At 41.3% G+C, this 19,085-nt stretch overlaps 2 protein-coding genes across 3 annotated transcripts in view; one reads left to right on the forward strand and one right to left on the reverse strand.

The window, feature by feature from the left end:
* The window catches only part of TCTN3 (tectonic family member 3), a 24,011-nt gene extending 22,583 nt beyond the window's left edge, over nucleotides 1–1,428 (reverse strand). For both annotated transcript variants that reach the window (XM_011999932.1, XM_011999925.1), the window contains exons 1-3: nucleotides 929–1,428; nucleotides 641–764; nucleotides 210–328 (exon numbers count right to left, since the gene is read on the reverse strand). In XM_011999932.1, the coding sequence (XP_011855322.1) occupies nucleotides 210–328; nucleotides 641–764; nucleotides 929–1,184 (499 nt within the window). In that variant the 5' untranslated portion in view covers nucleotides 1,185–1,428. The remainder of the gene's footprint in view (nucleotides 1–209; nucleotides 329–640; nucleotides 765–928) is intronic.
* A 3,521-nt stretch (nucleotides 1,429–4,949) lies between these two features.
* ENTPD1 (ectonucleoside triphosphate diphosphohydrolase 1) overlaps nucleotides 4,950–19,085 on the forward strand; it is a 174,626-nt gene continuing 160,490 nt past the window's right edge. Inside the window, exons 1-2 of the mRNA XM_011999954.1 lie at nucleotides 4,950–5,056; nucleotides 18,524–18,765. The gene's annotated coding sequence lies outside the window, so the exon portion shown is untranslated. The remainder of the gene's footprint in view (nucleotides 5,057–18,523; nucleotides 18,766–19,085) is intronic.

Raw genomic sequence — 19,085 nt, forward strand, 5'->3', positions numbered from 1 at the left:
GACGGCTCTGAATGCAGCCCAACAACACAAATTCGTAAACTTTCTTAAAACACTAAGAGTTTTTTTGCTGTTTTTTTTTTTAAACTCATCAGCTATTGTTAGTGTATTTTACGTGTGACCCAAGACGATTCTTCCGATGTGGCCCAGGGAAGACAAATGGTAACACTCCTGTGTTAGCAAATGAGAACAGCCAACATGTTTCTACTCACAGTTGTTCACATGTACACAAAACTGCCTGATTCCATTAGAATCCATGAAAACTCTTGAAGGAAATGGGGAATTACTCCTGAAGATAAGAGAGTTGTCTACACAAACCCAGCTTGAAGACCTGTGAGGAAAGAGGAAGGAGAAGATATATTTAGAAGGGGCGGGTGCCCCTTCTAGAAGAGTGCCCTAGCAATATCGGCCAGATGCCAAAGAGAGGACTCCTTGGACACCTATAGGACGACACGAAGGTCTTATTCTACTGGCCAGCCCTGCTCTAGAGAATCAGAAAAGGCAGTTTCTAGGAAAAACCAAGGGAATGTCCTAGGAGTGGAAGTAGGGGCAGGAGGCACAAAGCCTAACTCTTCTTACATCCAAATGTTACCCATTGTAGGCTCCAATCCCTTTAGGATTCCATCTGAGCAACGAAGCTCACCTTACACTGCCAGGAAGGCAGAAGGAGAAGACTGTCCTCGGATGGAGAAGATAGCAGTCCCTGTCGCAGCAGCAATTTATATCGCAGGCGCCAGGAGTCAAGTCACAGACACAGATCGGTAAGACTATGAAAGGACAACACAGACTGAGTGGGATGAGGATCCCCAAACTCTCCCAGGTGCTCACCCTCCTTCCGGCAGCCCCACTCCTGCTTTGTGGCAGTTCAACTTTGCTCACAGAATTTTAGATCTCACAAGTAAGTTTCCACCCCCACAACGTTTTCCCTCACCTGGGAAGAGGTCCACAGTCCTATTCCCAGGCGCCGAGGGAGTCACGAGAGTAGGGACCACTGTAGAGATCCCAGGCATTGCTGGGCGAGTTGCCGTCGCCTCTGAAGAGGACTGGAGGGTTCCGCCAACCGTTCCTGGCTGCAGGTCCAAAGACGTGGGCACTGCCCCTGATGGGGAGGAAGAGGGCTGGGGCCGGACGCCATCGGGGAACATCAGGAGGAACATTTGCAGGAGCGCGAGCTGTGGGGTGCGCATGGGGCAGTCAAGGCCTGCAGGTCCGACGTAAGCCACCGCGGTATCCAGACGCGTTGCCAGAGCGTGGGTGGGAGGAGTCGCATAGCGTCTGACGACATCCGCGTGCCTCTTCTCATTGGCTCATGAGAAGAATGAGAGCTCTTCAGCCAATCGAAAGTGGGGTTGTTACAGCTCTTTCAGTGTCCTTCTGTCTGCGCCCTCCTCCTTAACGTGAGCCGGGGCGTGCCTTCGTTGCCTGGCAACCGCCAGTGGAGAAGGAGCCCTTGCGCCTTCTCTCCGCTAGGTGGCGGTAGGAGTTCGGCGGACGGGCAGGTTCCGCGCCCACTTCGCGGCCCAGAGGACTGAGCCCGCCCTCAGTGCAAGGAAATCCCAGAGGCCAGAACTAGAATTGCAAATTTTTTTTCACCCCGGATTCCAATGGTGAGAAACCCTTTCTATGGAAGAATAATGTTCTCAGGTGGGGGAAACACACCTAAGGTCACATACCTTAAAAAACAGTCTCCGCTAAATATGGCTTTTTTATTTTTTTGAAAACACATTAGAAATAATGTTCATTCAGCTCCTTACATTTTAACATTGAGAAATTTTAAAAACCCTAAATAAATGCATCAAATCATTAAAGATGGACTGCATGTTTTTGTTAGAAAAAGTAGTGAGAGAAAAATAAGAAAAAAGGATAGGAAAAATGTGAGAAAATAGGGAGAGAAAGAATAAAAAAAAAGAAACATTGTCTACGACGTGAGAAAATAAGATGGAGGAATGGAAATAGAAGATTTTTTTTCTGTGTTAATGGCAAATTTTTTAAACCTCTCTAAGAGGTGTTTGTTCTTCCCAGGAATGGCGTGCCTCTTCTGATTCGCCACAGCAGTGCGGGCCATATGACTTTCCTGCAGCATTGGAAATGTACCGTAGCTGCACTGTCCAGCACGGTAGTCACCGGCCTTATGTGGCAATTGTGCGCTTGAAATGTGGCTAGTGTGACTGAGGAGCTGATTTTTTTTTTTTTTTTTTTTTTTGAGACGGAGTTTCGCTCTGTCACCCAGGCTGGTGTGCAGTGGTGTGATCTCAGCTCACTGCAACCTCTGCCTCCAGGATTCAGGTGATTCTCCTGTTTCAGCCTCCGGAGTAGCTGGGATGATAGGCACATGCCACCACGCCCGGCTAATTTTATTTTTATTTTTATTTTTATTTTTAGAAGAGATGGGGTTTCACCATGTTGTCCAGGCTGGTCTTGAACTCCTGACCTCAAGTGATCCGTCTGCCTTGGCCTCCCAAAGTGCTGGGATTACAAGTGTGAGTCGCTGTGCTTGGCCTGAATTTTTAATTTTTAAATTGTAATTAATTCAGAGTTAACCACAGGTGTAAGTAGCTACCATATGTAAAGTGGGACTGTAGATGATCAAAATCTTGCTCCTCCTAGGACCAGTGTTTTCCTGTGTCCACAGTTCTGATATCTGGATTATTTTGGATATTTAGTTTTAGTATATAAATTCACATCTGTTAAGAGTTATCTAAAATCTAGTACACTTACGTAAAATCTGGTCAATACCTCCCTTTACAAGTGAATCACTTAACTCAGGTAAGTTTTAGGACGTTTGACTTTACTTGCATTCTCTTACAAGATCTTTATTTTCTAATGTTTTGAAGTCAGTAGCTAAATGTATCTCTGTTATAAATATTTTCAAATATATTTTTATGTTGTTGTGTGATAGACAGCTATGGGAGATATGTGTTTGGTCTTAAAACATTTATTTACCTTAGTAGTATTTTCTATAGGAAAAGGCCAAGTTCATATTATTAAGATTATATGATCATATGTATATACTAGCATGTAAATTCCAAAAAACAGGGAGTTTTGTTTATTTTGTTCATTGAAATATCCCCATGCCTAGAACAGTGTCTGGGACATATTAGATGTGCATTAAATATTTTAAAAATATATTAAAAATTGTTTTGTTGAACTCCTTAGAATTAATCCTTAGGAATATTTTTAGTTTATTTTATTTGAGGATTGTATTTCTTTCTATAAAATTTCTTCTTTTTGTAACCAATTTACCATGTAATGATTTTTCTATAAAATTTCCATTGTACATCTGATCAGAGACTATTTTAGATTTCAAAGTTTGGAATTTAAATGGCAACTCTCAAACAGTGTTAAATTATTTCTGAATTTATTAGCATTGGCAAAAGACTGTTGGTTGAAGTAATTTTAGGGATGAGTGATAAGCAAATAATGTTTCAGGATCCTTTTGAGTTGCTTTTTCTTACTTTTGAATTTTAACACAACTTTTTTTAAGAAAAGTTAATTTTTTTTCTATTTTGTTATAGATAAGCAAAAAGATTATTTGAATTGCTGTTTTTTAAACTTGCTTTATTTATTGATTTAATTAATTAATTTACTTATTTATTTGAGATAGTCTTGCCCTGTCACCCAGGCTGGAGTGCAGTGGCACCATCTCAGCTCACTGCAACCTCCACCTCCCAGGTTCAAGCAATTTTCCTGCCTCGGTCTCCCTAGTAGCTGGGACTACATGTGTACCCACCACACCCAGCTAATTTTTGCATTTTTAGTAGAGACAGAGTTTTACCATGTTGGCCAGGCTGGTCTCAAATCCCTCACCTCAAGTGATCTGCCTGCCTTGGCCTCCCGAAGTGTTGGGATTACAGGCATGAGCCACTGTGCCTGGTATGTATTGCTGTTTTGTATTTGTAAGAATCTCTGTAATACAGAACTCTCAATACTTTTGATATCCAGTATTAAAATCTGAAAGATAATTTTGTGGATGAAGAATGAAATTGATTCACATGTGTCATGCAGATGTCAGTTGTAGTATGGGCACCAAGTCTTAAATTGAGATCACATGACATAATCTCAGAAGCAGAGATTTCCAAATTAGATCATATGATACTAGCAGTTGTCTGTGTTTGGGATTAAAAGAGTTGAATATGTAATTGGAAATTTAGCAAGGAGATTGTATTGAGATGGCAGACAACAAATTCTATCCTTTTCCCACTTCTCTTCCCTTTTCCAAAGATCTCTGAAAATTACAGAAAACTTAGATACACACACACTTGTGCATACATGAACATGCCCAGAATTTAAATACATGAAGGTGTGCTCTCATGGGCCAGACATTGTAAGAATACTTGAAAAATAGAAGGCACATGGGATTGAATTGAAGGTGAACAAATAACAGTTGCATAATAAAGGCCTTATTCAGAAATGGAAGTGACTCTTGGAGTGCTGTAAGCACACAGAAAGAAGCTATTGGTTATCAATAGTGGCCCTTGGACAATTCTATGGGTTATCGATTGAAGTATCACTGTAGGAAGAGCCAGGTCAGCCTCTCAACCTTATCCCTACTTGTGCTTGCAGTGGATAGCAGAAGAATTTTCCCCAAAAGGTGGTGGCGGGGGTGGCAAGAGGCAGTCCATGTACACTTTTACTGAAAAGGCAGGACAGTGCCCTGGATGGCTTCTGACATTTAGGAGGAAGAGAGAGGCCCCACAAGTTGAGACTGGTCCTAGCCCACTGCTAGGTTTGCATGTCTCCTCCAAAATTCATTTCAAAACTTAATCCCCAATGTGTAGTATTGAGCAGTGGGACCTTTAAGAGGTGATAGGTCATGAGGTCTCTGCCTTCATGAATGGACTAATCCATTCATGGGTTAATGGATTAGTGTGTTGTCATGAGAGAGGAAGTGGTGGCTTTACAAGAAAAGGAAGAGAGACCTGAGTTAGCAAGTTAACACGCTCAGCTTCCTCACCATGTGATGCCCTGTGCCGCCTTGGGATGCTGCAGAGAGTTCCCAGCAGCAAGAAGGTTCTCATGAGATGCCCCCTTGACCTTGGGCTTCCCGGCCTCCACAACTGTAAGAAATGAATTCCTTTTCTTTATAACTTATCCTATTTCAGGCATTCTGTTATAAGCAACAGAAAATGAACGAAAACAGAAAATTGGCACCAAGAAGTGGGATTTTGCTGATGACGAATACCTGAAAATGGGGAAGCAGCTTTGGAACTAGGTAATGAGCGGGGGCTGGAAGAGTTTGGAGGAGCAGGCTATAAAGTGACTGTATTTCAGTGAATGCGATATCAAGGGTGATTCTAGTGAGACTCAGAAAACAAAAAGACCAGGGAACATTTGGAACTTCTTAGAGATTTGTTTTTTGTTTTGTTTTGTTTTTGAGACTCTGTCGCCCAGGTTGGAGTGCAGTGGCGCAATCTTGGCTCACTGCAAGCTCCACCTCCTGGGTTCATGCCATTCTCCTGCCTCAGCCTCCCGAGTAGCTGGGACTACAGGCACCCGCCAGCACACTTGGCTAATTTTTTCATATTTTTAGTAGAGGCAGGGTTTCACTGTGTTAGTCAGGATGGTCTCAGTCTCCTGACCTTGTGATCCACCTACCTTGGCCTCCCAAAGTGCTGGGATTACAGGCGTGAGCCACTGCACCCCGCCAGGATTTGTTAAGTGATTGTAACCAGAATACAGATAGAAATATGGACAGTAAAGGCCATTCTGCTGAGATTTGAGATGGAACTGAGGAAGGTGATATTGGAAACTGGAGTAAAGGCCATCCTTGTTATAAATTGGCAAAGAACTTGGCTGAACTGTGTCTATGCCTGAGGGCGTTGTGGAAAGCCAAACTTGAGATTAATGAACTAGGGTATCTGGCAAAAGAAATTCCTAAGCCAAATGTAGAAGGAGCTACATGATTACATTTGACAGCTTATGCTGATATTCAGGAGCAAAGAAATAATTTAAAGGTAGAATTTATCATGAAAAGGGAAGCAGAGTGGAAGGATTTGGATAACTCTCAGCCTGAGCATGTAAAGAGTTAAAAAGCATTTTTAGCAGAGGAAACCAAGGGTGCAGCCCAGTGACTATTTGCTAAAGAGATTAGTTTGGATAAAAAGGAGACAGGTGCCATTCCTTTAGACGAGGGAAGAAAGATCCCAAAGGCATTTTGAAGATCTTAGAGGGTGCCCCTACTATCACAGGCCCAGAGGCATAGGAGGACAGAATAGTTTCAGAGGACAGGTTAGGGTACACTCCACGGGCTCACTGCCCAAGGCCACCACAAGGGAGTCCCCACCAGCAAGATGGCTCTCACCAGATATGCCTCTTTGACCCTGAACTTCCCAGGCTCCATAACTGTAAGAAATAAATTTTTTTCTTTATAAATTACCCAGTTTTAGGCATTCTGTTATAAGCAACAGAAAATGGACTAAGATACACACCTTGTCAAACTCCACATCTACCATTTTCTTCTTCAAAAATCCTGCAGGTAGAATGCAATAAACAGATCCCACCTGTTCTTAGGCTAACAGGGAATCTCAGTTACCAAGGTGCACACACACTCAAAAGATCTACATTTGAAAAAGAAAAAACCCAGCAAACAAAAAAAGGGTATAATATTCAAGAAACATTAAAACCTGAGGCCAGGTGCAGTGACTCACACCTGTTATCCTAGCATTTGGGAGGTAGAAGCAGGAGGATCGCTTGAGCCAGGGAGGTTGAGGCTGCAGTGAGCCATGATCACACCAGTACACTCTGCCCGGGTGACAGAGTGAGACCCTATCTCTAAGAAAAGGAAAAAAAAAATTTAAAAAGGACAAATTAGAAAAAGAGTTTAGAACAAATATAATTAACATTTATAGAGAGATACAAGAGATTTTGCATCTATTAAAGATGAATCAACTAGGAATTGTGATTAAAGATGGAAGAAAAATGCACATTTGGGCCAAGTGTGGTGGCTCATGCCTGTAATCCCAGCAGTTTGAGAGGCTGAGGCAGGGTGATTGCCTAAGTTCAGGAGTTAGAGACCAGCTTGGACAACATGGTGAAACCCTGTCTCTACAAAAAATAAAAATTAGCCAGGTGTGGTAGTGCACACCTGTAATTCCAGCTATCCAGGAGGCTGAGGTGGGAGGATCACTTGAGGCCAAGAGATTGAGGCTACAGTGAGCCTTGATTGCACCACTGCACTCCAGCCTGGGTGACAGAGCAAAATCCTGTCAAAAAAATAAAGAGAGAGAAAGAAAGAGAAAGAGAGAGAGGAGAAAAGAAAGAAGAAAAGAAAGAAAGGAGGTAAGAAGGAAAGAAAGATACACATTTGACCCCTCTTTTGAAATTTTATTAAAATACCTGTTAAAAGACTTAAAAGGGCATATATTTATAAAAACAAAAAGTAGGAGTTGTGGTTGACCATCAGCATGGTCAGTATGGAAGATTTTTTCATACATTTTTTAAGAAATTGGAAGGATGTTGACTGAAGAAGCAGCAGCCTAGAATAACCGTGGAAAGGGACTGCAGCCAAAGGAGGCAGCTGCCTTCCAGCAGAATACCACAGAATAGCCAGAACTAGCGATAGCAAGTAAGAGAGAAGATAAAAGGTAAAGTTCACAGAAATCAAGAAAATGAATTGAAGGTCTATATGGTATATGGAATAGTTTGCCTTTGCACTCAAAAGGACCTATAACTAGTTATTTTCTTTCAGGAAAAAATAGATAATTCTTTCTAGAAATTGATACACTGTTTAGTTAATACCTCAGAGAGATTTGAGAAGTAATTAATAAAACATTCATGAGAGCAGAATATTTGACAAAGGAGCAATCAGAATAAGAGAGAGCTCTTGGAAATTAAAACTATTAATATGATTACTGACCTTAACTTTTTTGTTTAAAATTTTGGAAGATAAATATAAGGACATCTACTCTATTGAACAAAAAGATAAATAAATAGAAAATGTGAGACATTGAGGATTAAATCTATAAGTCCAATGTTTGATTAATATGAGTTCCAGGAGAAAAAAAGAAAATGGAAGGATTAAATTGGTTAAAGAAATATTAGGGGCTCATGGCTGTAGTGTCAGCACTTTGAGAGGCTGAGGATCACTTGAGGCCAGGAGTTTGAGACCAACCTGGGCAACATATTGAGACTCCATTTCTACAAGAAATGAAAAAAAATACCTGGGCATGGTGGCATGTGTCTGTAGTCCTACCTACACAGGAGGCTGAGTTAGGAGGATCACTTGCACCCAGGAAATTGAGGTTACAGTGAGCTATGATCACAGCACTGCACTCTAGCCTGGATAATAGAGCAAATCTTTGTCTCTATTAAAAGAAAAGAAAATAGTAAAACAATAAAACAAATAAGTCCAAATACATAAATAATTACAATAAATATGAATAAGTTTAATTCATCTATTAAGAAATAAATTCTTTTTTTTTTTTTTGAGACAGAATTTTGCTTTTGTTGCCCAGGCTGGAGTGCAGTGGCACAATCTTGGCTCACTGCAGCCTCCACCTCCCTGGCTCAAGCAATTCTCCTGCCTCAGCCTCCCAAGTAGCTGGGATTACAGGTGCCTGCCACCATGCCTGGCTAATGTTTTGTATTTTTAGTAGAGACGAGGTTTTGCCATGTTGGCCAGGCTGGTCTCAAACTCCTGGCCTCAGGTTATCTGCCAGCCTCAGCCTCCCAAAGTGCTGGTATTACAGGCATGAGCCACCGTGCCCAGCCAGAAATAAATTCTTAATAGGCAAATGCTAATAAGGAGGAAACAGATGTAGTAATAGTAATGACAGTCAGAATAGAATTCCAACCTCGTGCAGTAGCTTGTGCCTATAATTTCAGCTACTCAGGAGGGAAGTTGAAGCAGAAGGACTGCTTGAGACCAGGAGTTCAAGACCATCTGGGCAACATAGTGAGACCTTATCTCTAAAAACATAAAGATAAAAATAAAATTCTAAGTGAATTATATTTAAGGGCAATATATATTTCATCTTTATAAAAGTTACACACTACCTAGAAGATGTTAAATTAATGATCCTTGTGGATCTGAAGACATTGTTTTAAAATATAAAAGCAAATAACTAGTGGAAAGAGTAGACTAGGTAAATCCACCATCAGAGTAAAAGATTTTTATCATACCTCTTCCATAAATAGATAGATTAAATAATAAAAATAGAGAAAAAGATTTAAATAAGTGATTTTAAAATTCTCAATTTAATATCTGTAGGTGGTATAGAATTTGAACCCAATAAGCAAATAGTACTAATTCTTTTTCAATCATACTTGGAGCAGTGACAAAAATTGACCATGTGTTATGTCACAAAGAAAATCTCAATGAAGAGAAAAAAGGCAAAGATTTTATAGTACATTCTGCTTACCACAATATAGTAAAATTAGAAATGAACATAAAAGGACAGCAAAAATATCCTCTTGGAAATTAAGAAAAAAAAATCACATTTTTGAATAAATCTTGAGTTAAAAGAAAATAAACACAAAAATTACAAACTAATTAAAAATGAAAGAATGAAAGTTAAACAACTACAATACAAAGAATAAAGTCAATAGAACTTAAAGAACTTTTATATTTTCAAGTACTTTTTTTTAAAAAGAAATATTTAAAATAATCCTAAACTTAATCTTATAATTTAGTAAGCAAATTACAAATTAAAAGAAAATGAAAGAAGAGAATTAATAAAGATAATAGAGGAAATTAAAAATTAAAAACAAATAAAAAATCAGTACAGTAATTGATAAAACCAATAGCTGGTTATGTGAAAAGATAAACAGATAAATGTTTAGAAGATCAAATTAAAAAACACAAATTAATAATATTAGGACCCAATAAGAGGTCATAACTATGGGTGCAGAGTTAAAATATATACATGATTAATATATATTCAGTAACATAGCTGACAAAGTGGAGAATTTCACCAGAAACTGAAACCTGTGAAAATGTATCAAATGTAAATCCTAGAACTGAAAAGTACAATAATGGAAATTGAGAACTCTTAGATTGGTTTAACAGTGGATCAAACACAGCAGAAGGCAGGATTAGTGAACTGAAAAACTAGATTATTTGTTAAAATCTAGTATAAAACATGGGAAAATGTGTTGAAAATTCGGAAAAGAATGTAAGAGACAATGCGGAGAGAGTGGAAGAAATGTTGATATGTAATTGGGCCCCAGAAGGAAACGAGAGAGATAATGGGGTAGACACAGCAATATATTAGGATATTTTGGCTGAATATTTCCCCAAATAAATGAATGTTTTCAGTCTGTAGATTCCAGCTCTACAAAACCCAAACAAGATAAATTTAAAAGAAAATAATACAGGGGGATATCTTACTCAAATCCCAAAAATTGACAAAGAGAAAAATCTTTTAAAAGTATAGCTTAAAAAGACATATTACTTTCAAAAGGGCAACAATAAAACTTACATCTGACTTTTCTTGAGACAGAGTCTCACTCTGTTGCCCATGCCGGAGTGCAACGGTGCGATCTCGGTTCACTGCAAACTCCGCCTCCGGCTGCAAGCAATTCTCTGCCTCAGCCTCCTGAGAAGCTGGGATTACAGGTACCCGCCACCATGTCAGGCTTATTATTATTATTACTTTTTGTATTTTTAGTAGACACGGGGTTTCACCATCTTGGCCAGGCTGGTTTTGAATTCCTCACCTCGTGATCCACCTGCCTTGGCTTCCCAACGTGCTGGGATTACAGGCGTGAGCCACCATCCCCGGCCTACACCTGACTTTTCAACAAAAATAATGGAAGTTATAAAAAGTTGAATATCTTTAAAGAAGCTAACCTAAAATTGTATACCCAGCAAAAGATTCCTCAAAAATGAAGATAAGATAAAAATGTATTTATAAACCAAAAACTGAGGGAAAAATTACCACTAACAGACCCACACAAAGAATTGCTAAAGGGAATTCTTCATGCTAAAGAGAAAATGATCTTAGATGGATGCACGAAAATGCAGAAATAAATGAAGAGCAATGGAAAGAATAAATATAATGTCAATATAGAAAATTCAATTGTATTGCTATATTATAGCCATAATAAATTAGAAAGTAAAACTTTTAGATGATAAAATGTACAATTACCTGAAGAAACATTTATACACAGGAATAAATCTGAAATAGTATAAGATCTCTACATATCACTGGGCACAGTGGCTCACGCCTGTAATCCCAGCACTTTGGGAGGGTGAGGCAGGTGGATCACTTGAGGTTAGGAGTTTGAAGCCAGCCTGGCCAACATGGTGAAACCTTGTCTCTACTGAAAATACAAAAATTAGCCAGGCGTGGTGGCGGGTGCCTGTAATCCCAGCCACTCGGGAGGCTGAGGCAGGAGAATCACTTGAACCCGGGAGGCAGAGATTGCAGTGAGCTGAGATCGTGCCACTGCACTCCAGTCTGGGCGACAGAGCGAGACTCTGTCTCAAAAAAAAAAAAAAAAAAGATCTGTCTGGGTGCGGTGGCTCACACCTATAATCCCAGCACTTTGTGAGGCTGAGGTGGGTGGATCACTTGAGGTCAGGAGTTCATGACCAACCTGGACAACATGGTGAAACTCCATCTCTACTGAAATACAAAAAATTAGCCAGGCATGGTGGTGCGTGCCTGTAGCCTCAGCTACTCAGGAGGCTGAGGCAGGGGGATCACTTGAACCCGGGAGGCAGAGATTGCAGTGAGCTTGAGATCGCGCCACTGCACTCCAACCTGGCAACAGAGCAAGACTCCATCAAAAACAAACAAACAAACAAAAACCAAAAACAAAAACAAAACTACATATCCAAATATATAATATTTCTGAGAGGAATAATAGAAAACCTAAATAAATGGAGAGCTACACCAAATTCATGGCTAGAAAGACTTACTAATGGAAACATGTCAAGTCTTCCCAAATTCATGTATAGATTCAATACAGTCCAGTACAAATTTCATCATTTTTGGGTAAAAATTGACATGCTGATTTCAAACTTACATGTAATTTCAAAAGGTCAAAAATAGCCAAGAGAATCTTAAAGAAGAACAAGACTAGAAGGGCTCTACCTGCTAGATATCCCATCTTATTATTAAGATAAAATAATTGTTAGAATAAAATGGTATCGCTTTGGCTCCAAGATTGACAAATAGATCAATGGAAAAGAATAGTGTCCAGAAAAAGACCCACACATATGTAGTCACTTGATTTGTGACAAAGGTAATATTATAGCACAGGGAGGAAAGGGTGATTTTGTCAATAAACTGTGCTGTACCAGTTAGATATTTATAGGGATGACAGTGTGTCTGTACTCCTACCTTACATGTACCCAGACGTCAAGTTTACATAGATTTTATACTTAGGGAAAACAATACAGCTTCTAGAAAATAATGTAAGATAATGTGATCTTGAGGTAGGCAAAGCGTTTTTAAACTGGACAAAAATCACTGATACTAAAGAAAAAGATTGTTTAATTGTATCTTGTTAACACTGAGAATTTCTCTTAATAAAAAGTCAATATTAAGAGAGTAAAAAGGCAAGCTACTCAATGGCAAAATATTATATATATGTGTGTATATATATATATGTAAATATACACATACACACATATAAAACACAGGATTTGTACCCAGAATATATAAAGAATCCATATACAACCCCTCAAAAATTGACCAAAATTTTGACCAGACTTTTTATAAAGTAGGATATATAAATGAGTAATAAACATAAAAGAGCAACTCAACATCATTAGCAAAGAAGTTCAGATGAAGACAATAATAAGATGTAATTCCATATCTTTTAAAGTGGTTAAACTTTTTAACGGTAGTGGATATGGAGTTACTGGATATTTCATTTGCTACTGATGGGGGTATAAATTGGGGCTACCATTTACTGTTGGGCTTTATATAATAAAGCTAAACATATCCATACCCTATGACCTGGCAAAGTATACACTTTTAGGTGTAGACCCAGTAGGAAATGTGTGTGTGTGTGTGTATGGTAAATATATATATTTAACAAAAGACTTATATGACAACATTTATAGCAGCATGATTTATAATAGCACCAAACTACAATCAACTTTATTATCCATCAAAAGCAAAATGTGTACAAATTGTAGTATACTCATACAACGGAATAATAATATTTCAATGAAAATGAACAAAGTACTGCCACACAACAATTTTTTGTTGTTGTTGTTGTTGTTTTGAGACAGAGTCTAAGTCTGTTGCCCAGGCGGGAGTGCAATGGCACGAAATCGGCTCACTGCAACCTCCACCTCCCGGGTTCAAGCAATTCTCCTGCCTCAGCCTCCTGAGTACCTGGGATTATAGGCGACTGCCACCACACCTGGCTAATTTTTGTATTTTTAGTAGAGATGGGGTTTCGCCATTTTGGCCAGGCTGGTTTTGAACTTCTGACCTCAGGTGATCTGCCCACCTTGGCCTCCCAAAGTGCTTGGATTACAGGCATGAGCCACTGTGCCAGGCCAACTTGGACAATCTAAATGATAATAATGTTGATTTGGCCAAGCATGGCGGCTCATGGCACTTTGGGAGGCCAGGGTGGTTGAATTGCTTGAGCTCAGGAGTTTGAGACCAGCCTGGGTGATGTAGTGAGACCTTGTCTCTATGAAAAATTAAAAAATTTAGTTGGATGTGATGGCATGCACCCATAGTTCCAGCCACTTGGGAAACTGAGGTGGGAAGTTCACTTGAGCCTGGGAGGTCAAGGCTGCGGTGAGCAGTGATCACGCTACTGCATTCCTGCCTGGGTGAGTGAGTGAGACCTTGTCTCAAAACAAAAACAAAAACAAAAACAAATATAATGTTGATCTAAAGCAAGATACACAAAAGAACATATTATATTATTTCACTTATATAAAATTCAAAAAATAGGCAAAACTGCCTTATACTATTAGAACATCAGACAGTAGTTATGTTATGGGATCTTTGGGTTGTCGATTTTCTTCCTAGAAACCTCTGTGACCAGTGGCGCCTTTGTTCAAGTTCTTGTCCTGTGTCCAGGAAGAATGAGGTACACAGACAAGAGAAGGATGAACAAGGTGAAGATGAGCTTTATTAAGTGTTAGAACAGCTCAGAGGAAACCCTCAGTGGGTGTCTCCTCTCTGCAGGTCCTCCTGTCAAGTGTTCAGTTCTCAGCATAGAGGAGACCCTGGAGAGGGTAGCTCCTCTCTGCCCACTGGTTGTCCCATCATCTGCTGCTCTCAGCAGAGAGGAGGCCCTGGAGAGGGTGGCTCTTCTCTGCAGGCAGGTTGTTTTCAGGTCTCTGCAGTCCTCTCAAACTGTCAGCAGATGGTAGCTCTTCTCTGCAACTGGTCATCCCCTCATCTCTGTCCTCTGCATCCTCTATCCTGCTCTGGCCATCCTCTCTAGTCCTGTGGCTAAGCCCCCGGCTTTTATGGATCTCATAGGGTAAGAAGTGCATGCAGATTGGTCCATGGGTGGCCATAGGCAGCAGGGAGTCCCTGCTCTGGTGTGTGGGACTGGTGACCTGGCTCTCAGCCTTCAGGCCCTCCATGACCTGAAGGTGGTGCCTTACTGGGGACCCCACCCCCTTCTGCCCAGCAAACTCTCTGACTCCTGCTGCCATTCGTGGCCCAGGTATTCGGCCCAACCCCACTTGGAGAGATCTGAGCAGGTGCTGGGAGAGGAGAGAGGTCAGGCAGTGGGAGCAGACACTCCTGAGCCTGCAGGGATTGTGGGGAGGGGGGCTTCCTGGCCACCCGAGGGTGCAGGCTGCAGAGATGCCCAGGTCCTGTGTCTGGGAGGGTGGCCACAGCTGCACCTGGGAGCTCCCACCCTGCCAACTCGGGGATCCTGCTTGTTCCCAACTCCTGCCTGCTCCGTGCAGTTGGGCCCAGGTCTGCAGCTGTTGGTCGTGGGGGCTGCAGCTGCACCTGGGAGGGCAGATCCTGCCTGCTCCTGGCCTCCTCCAAGAGCATAGGGAGGCTCGGATACACAGCCATAGTTTGGGCAGCTGTAGCCCTGCCCAGGAGGGCGGGGCTTCTACCTGCTCCATAGAGCATGAGGCCTGGGTCCACAGCCGCAGTTTGCGGGGCTGCAGTGGCACCTGGGTAGCTCCCACCCCAACTCAGAAAGTGCGGGCCTCCCACCAGCTCCAAGGAGTGCCCAGCTCCAGGGGTGCCTCACTGCTGCAGCTGGTGTGATGGTAGCAGCCGCTGCCATCAGTTATGTTTGAGAGGAGTAGTACTGGGTAGGAATGCAATGGAGATTTCTGAGCTGGTGATAATCATGTCTTCAAATGGGCTAGGGTTACATGGGCAGGCTCACTTTTTTTGTTTGTTTTGTTTTGTTTTGTTTTGTTTTGTTTTGTTTTGTGTTTTGAGAAAGAGTCTTGCTCTGTGTCTCAGGCTGGAATGCAGTGGTGCAATCTTGGCCCACTGCAACCTCCACTTCCTGCCTTCAAGTGATTCTTGTGCTTCAGCCTTCTGAGTAGCTGGGATTATAGGCATGTGCCACTATGCCCAGCTAATTATTGTATTTTTAATAGAAATGGAGTTTCACCATGCTAGCCAGGCTAGTCTCGAACTCCTGACCTCAAGTGATCTGCCCACCTCAGCATCCCAAAGTGCTGGGATTACAGGCATGAGTCACCTCTCCCAGTCATCACTTTGTAAAAATTGGTTGAACTATACATACATTTGGTTTATGCATTATTCTGTATTCATGTTTATACTTCAACAAAAAAGTTTACTTATAAAAAGATACTAGATTTTTCCAAATTAGATTGTCAACAATGGAAAGGTTTGATGACACCAAATGATGATATAAAAAAATGGGTACACTGCATTAGCAATGTAAACTGTTATAGCCTTTTTTGGAGGGCCATAGGTCAGTATCTATTAAGTTTTTATATGCATATGCCCCTTTATTCAGGTAAAGTTCTTCCTTTTTTTAATTTTTATTTTTACTTTTTTTGAGATGGAGTCTCATTCTGTCCCTAGGCTGGAGTGCAGTGCCGTGACCTCGGCTCACTACAACCTCGGACTCCCTGGTTCAAGTGATTCTCCTGCCTCAGCCTCCCGAGTAGCTGGGATTACAGGCATGTGCCATCATGCCCAGCTCACTTTTGTATTTCTAGTAGAGACGGGGTTTCACTATGTTGGCCAGGATGGTCTCAATCTCCTGACCTTGTGATCCACCCACCTTGGCCTTCCAAAGTGCTGGTATTACAGGCGTGAGTCACCCACCGTGCCCAGCCCAGGGATTTAACTTCTCGATAGCTACTCTGGAGAAATCCACATAAGTGTAGAAGAGGCAAATAAAAGCATATATATTGGAAAAAATGTAAATGTCTATCATTCCAGAGTGGATAAATAAACTATAATGCATTTGTTATGGAATACTCTGCAACAGCAAGAATGAGAATATTTATTTAGTGAAATGGAAATATCTCCAAGACAAATACATGAAAAAACCAAGTTATAGAACAGTACACAGAGCATACTGCCATTTACACTAAAAAAAGGCACATTTAAACTCTTTTAACCCAGTGTCTAATAAAAAGTTAAACAATGTTTGTGTGATAGTATGTATGTTGTGTGGTAGATTTTGAAAAAGAGTTCATAATAATTTCATGAAAAAAAATCTGCTCTGGTAGCAAAAGAACAGTGGCGAGAGATCTCTCAATACAATAATTACAAATTGAACATCTTTTCATTTTTAAAAAATTAACCGAATAGTTGTAGAATCATTTTCATCAGCTGAGACTTTTTAAAATTAAATTTTCCATTTCGTGATGGAACCTACAGCCTTCATGTAGATTCATGAAGTTATAGGAAATTGAGGGTACTCAGAGCAATCCTGTGTACCCTCAAAGGTAACACTTCGCAAAACTATCATACAATATCATGAGTGAAATAATGGCATTGATACAACCCATCAATCTTCAAATTTTCACCATTTTTATTTGTATGTGTGTGTATATTTAGTTCATGAAATTTTAATGCATGTGTAGTTTCATGTTTCCACCACCGTGGTAAAGATACAGAGCAGTTCTGTCTCACTGAAAATCTCTTCTCTTTTCTTTTCTTTCTTTTTTGTTTTTTTGTTTGTTTGTTTGTTTGAGACAAAGTTTCGCTTTTGTTGCCCAGGCTGGAGTGCAATGGCCTGGTCTCAGCTCACTGCAACCTCCACCTCCCGGGTTCAAGCGATTCTCCTGCCTCAGCCTCCTATATACCTGGAATTACAGGCGCCCGCCACCACGCTCGGCTAATTTTTGTATTTTCAGTACAGACGAAGTTTCACCACGTTGGTCAGGCTGGTCTCAAACTCATGACCTCAGGGAATCCGCCCGCCTTGGCCTCCCAAGTGCTGGGATTACAGGCCTGAGCCACCGCGCCCGGAACTCTTGTCTTTTCATAATCAAACCCACCTTTCTTCTCCCACTCCTGCTCCCCAAGATGCAGTGTTTCTTTTTGTTGTTGTTGTTTGTTTTTGAGACGAAATCTCCCTCTGTTGCCCAGGCTGGAGTGCAGTGGTGCGATCTCAGCTCACTGCAACCTCCACCTCCTGGGTTCAAGCGATACTCCTGCCTCAGCCCCGCTCCACCCCCCTCACCAACCAGTAACTGGGATTACAGGCATGCGCCACCACGCCCAGCTAATTTTTGTATTTTTAGTAGAGACGGGATTTCACCATGTTAGCCAGGCTGGTCTCGAACTCCTGACCTCAGGTGATCCACGCCCCCCCTCGGCCTCCCAAAGTGCTGGGATTACAGGCATAAGCCACTGTGCCCAGCCCCAAAGACATAATTTTAAACCATCATTAATTTTTATAATAAGCATGATAGGCCAGGCACGGTGGCTCATGCCTGTAATCCCAGCAATTTGGGAGGCAGAGGTAGATGATCACTTGAGGTTAGGAGTTTCAGACTAGCCTGGCCAATATGGTGAAACCCTGTCTCTACTAAAATTACAAAAATTAGCCGGGCGTGGTGGCGCAGGCCTGTAATCCCAGCTTCTCAGGAGGCTGATGCAGGAGAATCACTTGAACAGAGGAGGTGGAGGTTGCAGTGAGCAGAGATTGAGCCACTGCATTCCAGCTTGGGCAACAGAGCCAGACTCTGTCTCAAACAAAATTTTTTCAAATGATACTCATGATTAATATAACTGTAATTTATCTAAATTATTGTTTACAAGCATTTGTCTAAATAAATTGAATAAACAGTGTCTACATGTTTAGTAGAAAACAAATGTTTAGTAGCTCTGGCAGAATTCATCTTGCTTTTTAAGAGATTAATGAACAATGAATACATTGTAGAGGCTAGAAGTATGTTTTCACTTTGAAACCTTTTTAAAAATTTTTCTTTAGCCGGTTAGTATTAACAACAAGCGAAGAGGGGTTTCTACTCCTTTTCTTTTTTTCTTTGCTCTTCTTCCTCATTTCATCCTTTGGAGACTGTCTATAGTCCTACATTTTCTCCAGTTCTGAATCTGTGTAACTTTGACTCTATGGCAGAAACTGTTTATTGCTGACTATATGTTTGTTCTCTCTTCTCTCAAATAAACAGAACCCGAAATTTTTACTGAGCACATATAGCCAAAAGATGACATTGCCCAGCCTCCTTTGCAGATGGCTGTGGCTATTCCAGGATCCCAGAAAATGGCAGCCACACATGAAGGTCTCTGAAGCAGAACTGCCCTGGATCTTTACTGTGGTGGTGCCCTCTCGGACTTTCTCCTGCCCTTCTGTCTCTGGCCTCTCATTTTCCCCCGAGGCTAGCCATGGAAACTAGAATTCCTCTTCCCCAAGGTGGGTCATAGAAGCCAGCAACAAAACCTAAAAATATTACTCTAACTTTCTCTTTCTCCCAGCCTTTCTGTATAAAAACTGGCCATAGGCCGGGCACGGTGGCTCACGCCTGTAATCCCGGCACTTTGGGAGGCCAAGGCGGGCGGATCATGAGGTCAGAAGATCGAGACCATCCTGGCTAACATGGTGAAACCCCGTCTCTACTAAAAATACAAAAAATTAGCCGGGTGTGGTGGTGGGCACCTGTAGTCCCAGCTACTCGGGAGGCTGAGGCAGGAGAATGGGGTGAACCCAGGAGGCGGAGCTTGCAGTGAGCCGAG

This window comes from Mandrillus leucophaeus, unplaced genomic scaffold, assembly GCF_000951045.1.
Source record: "Mandrillus leucophaeus isolate KB7577 unplaced genomic scaffold, Mleu.le_1.0 Scaffold117, whole genome shotgun sequence".
Lineage (NCBI taxonomy): Eukaryota > Metazoa > Chordata > Mammalia > Primates > Cercopithecidae > Mandrillus > Mandrillus leucophaeus.